Here is an 11808-nt window from a genome sequence, read left to right as displayed (position 1 = left end):
GACTTGTCTCCAACGAAATGTACGTATTCCTCCTCCTCTCTTATCGGCATTTTGTCTGCATAATGAAAACATTAATATGAGCGCACGGAATATATCTGTCATCAAATGTTATATATATATATATATATATATATATATATAATATATATAATGTTTCTTCCTCAGAACGAATAAGGAGGTATGAACAAGATATTGCACCGTGAAACTACTCACGAGCAGTGACCATAAATTTATATATTGTCGTGGATTCTACTTTTGTATTTGAATCTCATCGCTAAAGCTGTGCCAAATTTAATGGGAATACTTACTGGATCACACAACTTCTTTGAGACTGTCGCGAGTATCGCGACTTCGAGCGTGGATCAGGTTGTGTAGATCACCCCCGGGTGCGCTGTCGCGCCTCAGATCTCTCAGTGTAGCTGGAGCCAAAACTTCCCTCTTGTTGGCCGCCTCCTTTATGCTTGACAAGGTCTTGCTGAGCCACGGCCAACTGTTTCGCGCAGCTTGCAACTCGGAGGCTGTGGCGTGCAGCTGATGCGTCAGATCCTACGTGAGACCGTCCACGTGTATGAATATATATTAGATTGCATTTGAGAATATATTAGATTACATTTGAGAACTTGATCAGAGGCAGGGTGATGCTACTGTAGTCACTCACCTGATTTCGGCACTCTGCCTCAACATGAGCCAATTTCGTCTGTGCCAATTCCAACTCCAACTCGCGCACTCTCTCCTGCACTCTGTGCAGCATAGGATCTATCCGATTCTCCAGAGGATGCGCTATGTCCGCCAGTATGTTCGACGAGTCCATTATACATGTCCTGCATTTCTCGCATTTAGAAACTTTTGTCTGAAATACATTATCGTCTTAATCTGTGCACAACGTTAGTTTGACATAATGATAAGTCTTCGTGAAGAAGATTACGCACTCGTAATTCGCTCAATGTCGTCTTCGCGGCATTATAGTCATCCTCTAGGCGTTGGCAAATCTGGAAGATACGATATAGCTGTTGCAATTCTACGCATTACTTGAGCAGGCAGGCTGACATCGTGTGAATCAGTACCTGCTTGTATTCGGCTATAATAACGTTGCTCCTACGGCTTTCGGCGTCTGCCCGAGCTACCTCGCGTTGTAACATCTCCTTAACTTGCAACAACTCCGCCTCCAATCTCTGTTTCTCTTCTTCGTTTCGAGCCACTGCACCGCGTAATTGTTCCACTTCGTTGCTGTATTCGTCAGCATTTTCTTGTGCCTCTGCATTGAAAATTAGAGATTCTCACTCAACGTAATGAAGTATATACATGCATAAAATGTATGAAATATTACATATTATATATATATATATATATATTCGAACAAATCATGAGTGTCTTTGTATTTATATGACAATTTTTACACGCGTCATTTTCTAAAATACACGTATTTATTTATTCACGAATTATATTTTCATTATGAGGATGTCACGCATCTTATTTCGTTTGTTAAGTTCGTTCAGTCGTGATACGTTAATTTAGTCATAAATTTTGCTTTAAAACGCACTTTTCCTCTATCTTTCATACCCGACGCGTGCACACGCGACACGAAGTAATTTTTGGATCATCGCTCACTCTTTAATCATTATACAAACATTTATTACTCTTACTCTTTATTAGCTCTTTCACCGCGTGGCTCATTCTTGCACCATCGGTATACTTAAAACAGATGGTCTGGACGTAACTGACAGATACACGATATCTCATTAACACGAGCAATCGCTCCTACCATATACTGCTGTACGAAATATGCTAAGGCCAAATTTAAACCGCTGACATAGTCGATATTGCGTATCTCTTGCCTGACGATATATCTCTAAAATGTGACAGTAATATTACCAAGACACGTATGAAATATTCGCAAACACCGCGATCTCCGTAATAATGTCGGTAAAAATTTGACAAAATTGTAAGAAATATTCGTTCAAAATTATCTGATCTCATCCTGTGTTGATATTTTGAAGGTATTCTTCTCTTACATAATATCCATTAATCCTTATAATCCGCGCTATATCATATAAGTCGCGAATTTTTAACACATAAAATAATCTTTTCTTTCTAAATATATAATTTATGCAAGTAATATCTTGTGCATTTAGTAAACGAAAGTTCCCAACTGATATAACTACACAGTATAGTGGTCATATCACTACTACTTATCAGTCTGTATGTACTCCAACGATCTAGCTGATACACGTATATAAATATAAGTAATATAGATAGCTTCAAAACAATTGTACGTTTCCGATGTAATCTCTGGATTAAATTTCTCTTTGATTATGAGTACATGTTGCTCTTGATAAGGTTCTATATTGCTTTCCTATATTAATCTTAATATTTAATACTAGTGCGCATATTGGGATACTACGTTGTTTTTATAACAGGTATAACGTACACAGGAACTAGTTAATACAGTACAGTTAGTACGGCACAGACAAGTGCTGGCTTGTGGAATCACGATGCGCCATGCATATTTACCCAAGATACAGCGAAAAACAAAAAAAAGTGAAAAGGCAGAAGTAATATCTATGAGACTAGTGACTAGGAACAGGATATATTGTAACGGATAAAATAAATGGATATAATTCATAAAACTGAAAATATGTATAGGATGATTTATTTTCACTAAGCAATAATAAATAATGTATAAATAAAAAGCAATACAAGGTCACATACGGAAGCAGTACGACCGATAAGCAAGGTGATTTAATAACAAATATAATTTTTTCCGGAAGAGGATTTGGTATGTATAAAGAAAAAATAAACATTCTGCAAAATTAAACTTATATACTCCAAACAGAAACTTAATAGCATAAAATTTTCTTATATAACAATCAATATTAATATACTATATTGTTCACAGCACATATATTGTAGGATAATACCATGAGAAATTTACAGTGTGACGGTTCTTTGATTTCTAGCATGAGTATTTAATACTGTACATGTCATGATACTTTCACTAGTTGCTCGCCAATTCGTCATTAAATTCAATTAGAAAAGCCAGAAAGAAAATGTATCACAATTATCTGTCTGGCGATAATCAAGCTCTTACTTTGTTACTCTATTAAAATTATTATAATACTTAATATAAAAAAAAGTTACTCTGTTAAAATTATTGTAATACTTAATATCAAATCACGTTGTACGTGATATACATTAGATGAGACCACCGAACGACATATTCGAGCAGTATTTATATTAATATGTTAGGAAAGGCGACCTATTTGCAATTGTGTTCTCAAAGAAAAGCTTTCATATTATATTGAAAAATAATGTGTTTTACAAAATAATTTTCTTATTTTAGTAATAGTGATGTACTTTTTCGCCGTGTGCCAATATGTGGGTTAAGAGAGAAAAATATATAGCGAAGCGACCACCACCTAACAACGAGGTAATTGTGCAATGCTTGCTTTGCGTTTCTTAATATCTTATAGAGAGCTGTGTGTAGCAAAAGTTTGTTATATTCACTAAATACGATATTTATTTAGACGGATCATAAAATGACTATCTTTTTTCACGAGACTAGAAACATTTTGTATTTTTGATTTTTTTAAAAAAGCACCATATTATACGTATTTCATGCGCATCTATTCTACGTATATTGAATATCTTGTGATGTTTAATTTTGTTATAAATTAATATCATAATTTTTATTATTATAATTGTTATTGTTGTTACTTTAAGTTTACCCGACTGGTCCGTCCTGGCTTTTACCGCTCACTGAACGGGAGTTACATCCTGCAGTGGGATGATCGTCGCACCGCGACGACTAACCATGTGTGTATGTATACATTTTTGCGAGAGCAATTATCCTTGTAATAATGCTAAAACTCATCGTATTCTTTGGTTTTAAATATACCTCGTATTATTTAAAGCCTTCTACCCATATCGAATTCACAACCGACAGGCAATGAACACTCCTAACTATAACAAGGATGAGCTCACAACCAACAGGCAATGATCACCATACATGAAGGCACATGCATGGATAATGTGGTATACAATGTTGTTTAACAAATCGATGGAACATTGGATTGAAAGGTAGACCGAAGGATGTGCAGTTCAAACGTAGAATATGAAGTTACCTTTCAGTGTCATAAATTCTGCCTCGTATTTCTTCAACTTCTTTAGCGTCACCGAACAAGCTAACTTCATAACATAACGCGATACTTCTTCGTTCCGGCAACGTTTCGGTAAATGTACCCGAAAGTATTTCAATATACTTTCGAAATCCAATTGTAATAATTCCTTTTTACACAACTACAAGAGAGTAAAATTGATTTTTATTCATGTTAAGCATATGATGTTATAAGACAGATATAAGGAATCATTGTTGTGTCAACTAATAAATTAATTTATACGCTATTTTTGCATGTTAAATAATCGAAAGGCTATAAGAACTTACCATTAACAAGGCGAGGGCAACTTGGAATAACGTATCGAGTCCTTGTAAAAGAAATACGTCCAGAATATGAAAAACAAGATACAATGGAAACCTAGCGGTAAACAGAGTTAGAAACCATTGTGCGGCGAACATGTGCGTCTCTACGCCGCGATCACAGAAGTGCTTGTACAACTCTGGTAATTGATCCTAAAAATTGGCCATGAAAGATATTAAAAGCTGACTTCTAAATATTATCATTACATATACGTGTGATAGATTTGTAATTTACCTCTATCAAACGATTTAATTGATAAAATCGCATGTGAAGGTTGTCAAATCTGTCCTTGTACAAATCTCGAAGACCGTAGTCATACATTAATTTGACCAGAACACAGAATGCTTGTTCTTCGGGCATCTGCAAGAAATATTCAGGCTCGTTTTTGTTGGTAAAATATTCTACAAACTACTGCAGCATGTTATCTGCAAAAATATGTATGCTACAGTTCTACGAAAGCTTGTAACGATCACTTACATGAAGTAATAGACTAGCAACTAAGAAACTAAGGCCTTGACAATATCCAACTTCCTCATCATGAACAGCATATGCTTTACTTATTCTGTACAAAGAATCTTGCCCTAGACCGCCTGTTTCTTTAAAGAAATCGTGTGCTGGAAATGTTCTATTGATGTCTCTTAAAATCACACTCTCACAGCTGCTTTCCTGCGCATTCATTATCAAAATTATGTGAATAACATTTGTATCATATATTTATCTTTATAATTATCCGAAATCACACGTCACAAGTACTCACTTTCGTAATTAACATTCTGTACTTGTCCATCATTTCTTGTGAGCTGTCGCAATTACTTAAACGTTGCCAAACCTCGCCGCGTAAAGCTTCAGGAATTCCTTGTTTCGCCAGTTTTACAAGAAGTTTCGGACGTTGCTCGTTAACCTGCCAACTATCTAAAACTTCAGCCCAGCTGGCTAATTCGTCAGCTGAGCAGTCTTTTGAAACTTCACCTGTGCCACTTAACATGGGCTCATCTCCGTCTAGATATGAAAATTGAAATTAGCAAATGTCCTTTGTATTATTGTACATCAGCAAGATAGTGTTTTTTTTTCTGCAGTTTCATTTATTACCTGAATCTATTTCTTCTTTAGGTGTAAGCGTGTCAATACTAGTTAAAGATGGCGATCTAATTAAGGACGCCAAGTTTAGTGCAAGATTTAATCTGTTTCTATCTAATTCGCCAGATGTTTCTATACTTTGTACTTCATAATGTACTTCCGCACCGTCTCCGGAAATGACCTGTGTTACGAAGAGAATGATTTATGAAAAATGATGTACAAATCGTGACAAATCGATAAATACTTGTAGAGTGCAATCTCTTACGAGTATATACGAAGGGACAACTCACCTCTTTGGAGTTGAGATAAAACTGTTGCACGAGATTTCTCTTATTAAAATACCAAAATCTCTCGTTTTGTGGAAACACTTTGACCGATGTTTCTATCACAAATCTCACTGGTTCCCGAATATCTCTGATAACGAGATCAACGGCGACAGTTATGAAAATTTTACCCTCTCTAGGAGTTTCTATATTAAGAGTTTCCAATGCGGGATCGGCGGGGTCCCAGCGTCCGCAAATATTATAGCACTGTTTGTCTTGCATTATTGGTCCAGTATTAACTTGCTGCAAAATTGTCGTAATATTGCGAACATCTGAGGTGATTATAGACATAAAATTAACTGGCTGGAGTGAATCTCTCGTTACCATCTCGAGTAGTCGCATATCGCTGTGCTTAACATTTCGCCCGGGGCTAACGAGAACTCCAAAACATCTCTCTACTTCGAGTGTAATGCCGCCTTCTTTGCTAGACACTTGCTGGATACTCAAGCAAACTTGTTTCGCCACGTTACTTCGTAATTTAAAACAATTTCTGTCCTTAGGGACCGTACTGAAACCACCTTTCCCATCTTCTTCTTTTATTTCCATAGTCACCTCAAAGATGAATACTCGAGAGTTAACTTTTTCACTGCCAGCATTAAAACCATTAAAGTCACTGCCCGTCAAAGAACTCGTCATTGAACGTGGTATTCTATGGAACGCTTTTGAAAAACAGGCTGATACTTGTCCAACCTAGATAGAACAGAAATTATAGAATTAAATATATCAAGACAGTAATAAGACAAAAGTGAAATTTTAACTCTTATTTAGTCTTTATACAAAAAAAATATATATGGAGAGATTATAATGAGTTATATTACGATGCATTGCGTTGCCAACATTTTCCAAACGTATCTATGTTTAATAATAGATGCTACTGAGACATACCGCTTCTGGTATGTCGCAACGAAAGACATGACACTGGTAAATGGCAGATTCTAAAGTATCGCCGTGTGACCATGTGAAAGCAAAACACGCCGCGCAAGTACCAACACTCTCCCCACGTGCGTAAAATAGTATACGTTGCACCTCGTAATGGGCAATGGCTTGCTGCGTTGCAGCATCGTATAAACTGAAAACAATTGAAACAGTTATTACTTTATTGTATTACATATAGGAAATCTTGGGTTACACACTACTTAAATTTGAGTACTACTTACACGACCGAGCCTTGCGAGCTACTCGGGACTGAGACGGAAACTTTTATTCCTAAATTCAATGTTTGCTCTGCATTCAATATATGCATGTTACGTTGTATTTCAGATTCTGATTTTGGTGCATTTATTGCAGCTGCTCCCAGGTAAGTAACACCATTGAAGATGGTGCATTCTTGTTGAACGTGCGATAACGTGCTTAATTCTGTCATCACAAATATATGTTTAACCTTGAGGTTTGTCTGCCATTTTTATCGTTGCAAATAGTCGAGAATTTTCGAGATGCACTTATCGAACAAGTTACCTTCTTCAATGTAATCCTCGGGCTTCATAATATCCTGCTTCTCGGACGCAACAAGACAAGAACTAACATCGTAGAATTTGCTATGGCCTACTTTTTTTGTCTTCTGCTTATTGGCACCTGTCGACTTGAATTCACTACACTCCATCTTCGAGTCCTCTGTTAAAACCTATTGACATACAAAGCAACAGGTAATTATTTAATATATCTGCCATTGATTTGTGTTTAAAACACAACAAATTTCTATTCAGCAAGTCTGATAAGTTTACAAACCTCACGAAGATTATTTTGCAGATCCTCTAGATTGCCGTTGTTAGCAATTTTTAACATTGGTGGTTCCAAAAGAGCTTGTTGCTGCTTGCTAGTACCTCTTTCATTCACAAATTCATATTCATCACTTGTCGCCACTGATTCCATAGACTTTACACTCATGCTATCCTCCATAACTAAATCTGCAAAATCAATATTCAATTATCAGTTAATGTCAATCTTTAATGATTAATGAAAGTGTTTAAAGATATAATGGGGTCTCGTTTGAAAAGCTCTCTCATATCAGCTATACACAAGTCCTGTAATGCTTTGAACGAGTAATCAAGTATCCTAATCATCGAGTAAATAAACACAAGTTATTAATGAGAAACATCACTGAAGTTAGTGAATCATACACAAGTTATCTGAAATTATCTCAGCGAAAAAGTCATCTTACACAAGGTATCATCTTATATCCTACTTCGTACTTAGAGGTGGCATGTAGTATTTACAAACATCGCTTTCATGAAATGATAGCACAGACGTATAAGGTTACAACTCCCTCTCAGGAACACAAGTAACTCTGTGCGTTCTCGTTGTATCTTTAATTCAATATACGTAGAGACGTTCTCTCCGGCGAAGAAACGGCGAGAATTACGAGGACGAGGACGAGGACAACGGTGACGACGACGACGACGCGATCGAGGGAGAGAATCCCTCGCTTCGTGAATCTCTCCGCGCTGCGCCGAGATCTCTGTCCGTTGCGCTCGCTCCGCGTGGTCAGTCCCGCGATTTATCAACACGGGCCATTAGCGCGCGAGTAAAACGAATTCGTCCGATTGCGGCTAACGATGCAAAGCGAACGGCGCGCGTGAACAAAGTTCGCGGTGGCGGCGGCGGCATCACTGTAGCGAACGGCGACGCATCCTCGTTTTCACGCTTGCACACAAATCGCGGGTGATTCCCGATTACAGGCGCGCGCGGTATTTCGGGCGGTGACGAGAATGAGAGTCTGCCTCGCTGCTGTCCCGCTCTGTCTCGCCCGTTTAAAAAGCCTTCTCACCCGAGAAACGGGGATTACCCTTCCGTCTGCGGTTCTCTTTGACATCCAACGACACCGCCGCTGTCTCGTCGCTTCCCCGTGCTCGACCGTCGTAAACCCGCGCGCGCTTCCCGCAGCAACCACTCCCGTGTGTCTCCGTGTCTCACGCGTGGTAAACGCCGACCGAGCGGTTGACCGACCTCACGTATCAGACGCGTCGCGTACGATATTCTCTCCTCACGGTCCTCCGGCGGACATTTACATGATTCTTCCGTGGCGGTGTGATCGGTGCGTTTGACAGAAACAACGGCATCGGCCATTCGCGCATCCACGGCATAGAAGCGGTGATGCCAGAATGGAGACGCGGCCCCGCATAAACTGCGGTGGAGGGGATAACTCATACACAGAACCGACAACCGTGAACCGCGTATACATGTGCGCTCCGCGCAGTTCGGCTAGCTTCGGATAGCAGAAGAGAGCGAAGATGTTACTTTCCGTCTCGTTCTTACCGAGCCGGCAACGAAGGCAACGTTTTGCGTTTCTTATTACGCGCGACAACAACAAGTTATTTCTTCGATTTCCAGCCTTTTTCAACATCGTCATCGCGCGTAACGAGAAGCGAGCAACGTTGGCTTCCCGCTCGGCTCGGCGATGAAAACGAGAATAAAAAGCAATTTCTATGCTCTCTTTTACTATCTAAAGCTAGCCCAAGCGCGGCGCGCACATGTACGCGGGGCTCTCTCGATTGTGTGTGCGTTATCCCCTCCATTACAATTTATGCGGGGTCGCGCGCGTCTCTATTCTGGCATCACTGCACGGAAGTGTCGTCTGGTAGGGCTGACCACTGATACTTTAATATACCTTGCCGCATGTATCGGTATCGCTGCTCTCAACGTCGTAGTGTCCTCCAGCATCGAGATTTCGCCATCGAGGTCTGCCACGTGCGTGATGCGTATTTAGCGGCGGCGGCTATTTGCATTTCACGCTTCGACCGAGAGTGTTTCGATGCTGCCAGGTATCGATACTCTTATCTCGATATATATTTGCCGAGCATCGATACCTGGTATCAGATGTGACAAATAGCATCGAAGACACAGCCGTAGTATCCTCGAGTAATCTTTATATCGTATATTCACGTTTCGTGTCCATCAACGACATATACATGAAACGATGATCTGTACGATCGATACGTCATGCGCTTTCCTGTAGTTATGTCATCGCAAGATTGCAAACTTACCGAGATCATATCGACTCCGCAGCACGCGAACGGATCATCTCGTCGAGTGAGAAAGGATATTCGGATCAAAGTCCTCGAGTATTCCGACAATGCATCCTTCGCGACACGAGACTATTTTCCGGCTGAGATCGCGAAGCAAGAGTTTTACCGCAGGCTTGCAAAACACACTGAATAGAAATTTCCTCGATATACGATGGCGCGTTGATCATCCGCTTATCGTGGAGTATGACGCAGCTAGCGTAGTCTCTATGATAATGGCTTTTGTATAATTCCTATAAACCATAAATATCGTTTAGATCATGTTCTTTGTACACCATTTGGTGGTTGTAACAACGAATTACAATTGGTCTGTTCTTTTTAGCTGCACTACTGAACTGGTGCAATAAGTTAAAGAAGATGAGAAAAAATATAGTTGTCTCATTCTAACTTATCGCACTAGTTCCGCAGTGTAGCTAAAAAGAATAGACCAAATATGTCGCATATGTCATAGAAACCTGACAGCATCCGCGAGAAAAGAATGCTCCTAACGTTGTGTGTATATATATATAAAGTGCGACGAGTTACATTGTTACTTTGATTCACTTTGATTGTATCTATCATCGCGGTATCAACACTGACACCGATTTGCAAAAGTCGCGTGACTGTTGATACTTGGAGCTATAATGCAATGCTAATTGTATGATTTATATTACCTAGATTTTTTCCTCTAGATGTTTTGTAGCATTCACGACGCAGTAATGTTACATATTTCCATGAAATTGTACTTCTTTCCACAGTTACCCTCCATTTAGGTAATAATGGCGTTGTGCACACGAGTTTAAGCGCTTCGCCGGTATTTTGGCGAAACTGCAGCTTCTTTCAGACAGTAAACGGCCGATAATATCCAAATCTTTCGATCACCCTCGTTCTCTCTTGATAATCACGAAATTTTCTGCCATCTCGACGAATGTTGATAGTATCCGATAGTATAAATGTTAATTTTCGATAGAATTGCATAGATGTCAGTGTAACGTCAAAACAGATTTAACACATGTAATATTGGTTGAAATAAGGCAGCGTCCACAACAGAAGTCGTAAAATTCTAAGTAGTAAAATTATAAGAAAATTGAACAATCTCAATTGATTATTCCCAACATGCCGGCCCCGCGGCTGGTAGCGAAGCTAGTGAGGCCCTCGCGGCCGACGACGACGACGACGGCGAGGATGACAATTGTAAAAGTATCTTAGCTTAAGCAGCCGAGAAGTGGCCGAGAACGGTATGAGACTTTTATGTTTGTCTTAACCCGCCCTATAGTTTCACAAGCTTTGCAATAATTGTTATGAGACTCCCTGTATATAAGGTGTTGCAAAACAATTTTTACAGAGCTCGTGGAAATATAGACTGAATTAAAATAAATATAAAAATCTCGTAGCCTTTTTTCGATATTCGTAACAGTTAATTAATTACAGAAATCTGATGGGTAAGCGCGCGCCGAGATGAATGGAGAAACTTCGCAGTCGCTCAGGCTACAACGCGGCCTAATCGATCCAGCAACTATTTTGGCTTGCGGGAGAGTAGGTGCGACGAGGTACGGCCCCTTGCACAATGCCAGGCAACAAGCGATAAGAATAAAAATAGACCAATCACAATCGACTATTACAAGAATAATCTATTGTGATTGGTCTATTTTTATTCTTATTGCCTGTTGCCTGGCATTGTGCAAGGAGCTTAAGAGATAACACACGAATAATGGCGCGTGTCTTTCCTCTCGCCGCGCACCGGCAATAGTTGCTAGCTGTATTATCTTGAGCGTAGCAACATCAGTCGGTATTATCATCGCGCTTCATCAATTACCTCCGGGTCCTTTGGGGCCCCCTTGGTCAATACGAAAATTGACCCAGGGTTGTCAGTCTTTATATTACCTCGTCGGTCCTGTATTCCGGATTGGTCTAAAAGCTTAGCGGGATAACCGG

The 11808-nt window shown here is 39.6% G+C and overlaps 1 protein-coding gene across 9 annotated transcripts; it reads right to left on the bottom strand.

Annotated features, from left to right (window-relative positions):
- Positions 1 to 308: 308 nt before the first annotated feature.
- GAPcenA (GTPase activating protein and centrosome-associated) lies at positions 309 to 10662 on the bottom strand. 9 transcript variants are annotated; one of them, XM_025300132.1, is made up of 17 exons: positions 10548 to 10662; positions 9856 to 10127; positions 7601 to 7779; positions 7331 to 7496; positions 7033 to 7231; positions 6761 to 6944; positions 5843 to 6565; positions 5565 to 5733; positions 5233 to 5474; positions 4953 to 5141; positions 4710 to 4835; positions 4442 to 4627; positions 4122 to 4296; positions 1065 to 1255; positions 930 to 989; positions 659 to 850; positions 309 to 546 (listed from the first exon to the last, which is right to left on the bottom strand). In XM_025300132.1, the coding sequence occupies exons 3-17, from the start codon at positions 7769 to 7771 to the stop codon at positions 313 to 315; spliced, it is 3207 nt and encodes a 1068-aa protein (XP_025155917.1). In that variant the 5' UTR covers positions 7772 to 7779; positions 9856 to 10127; positions 10548 to 10662; the 3' UTR covers positions 309 to 312. The 9 variants fall into 9 exon arrangements, with proteins under 9 accessions (XP_025155917.1, XP_025155909.1, XP_025155911.1 ...); XM_025300124.1 differs by lacking the exons at positions 9856 to 10127; positions 10548 to 10662 and adding an exon at positions 8881 to 9177 and having other exon boundaries at positions 5843 to 6118; positions 6200 to 6565; XM_025300126.1 differs by lacking the exons at positions 9856 to 10127; positions 10548 to 10662 and adding an exon at positions 9480 to 9554.
- Between the last annotated feature and the right edge of the window lie 1146 nt (positions 10663 to 11808).

The sequence above is a fragment of the Harpegnathos saltator genome, unplaced genomic scaffold (genome assembly GCF_003227715.2).
Source record: "Harpegnathos saltator strain DR-91 unplaced genomic scaffold, Hsal_v8.6 scaffold33, whole genome shotgun sequence".
In the NCBI taxonomy this organism is placed as follows: domain Eukaryota; kingdom Metazoa; phylum Arthropoda; class Insecta; order Hymenoptera; family Formicidae; genus Harpegnathos; species Harpegnathos saltator.
The sequence above is the reverse complement of the archived record's forward strand: the minus strand, read 5'-3'. Positions and strand labels throughout refer to the sequence as shown.

Coding starts and splice junctions, on each gene's coding strand:
- GAPcenA (XM_025300123.1), bottom strand. CDS start 9,019: ATGAGTTATCCCCTCCACCGCAGTTTATGCGGGGCCGCGTCTCCATTC. Junction 1,256..4,121: donor AGAATTTATGACACTGAAAG/GTAACTTCATAT, acceptor TTTTCAATGCAG/AGGCACAAGAAAATGCTGAC. Junction 851..929: donor CGACATTGAGCGAATTACGA/GTGCGTAATCTT, acceptor AATGTATTTCAG/ACAAAAGTTTCTAAATGCGA.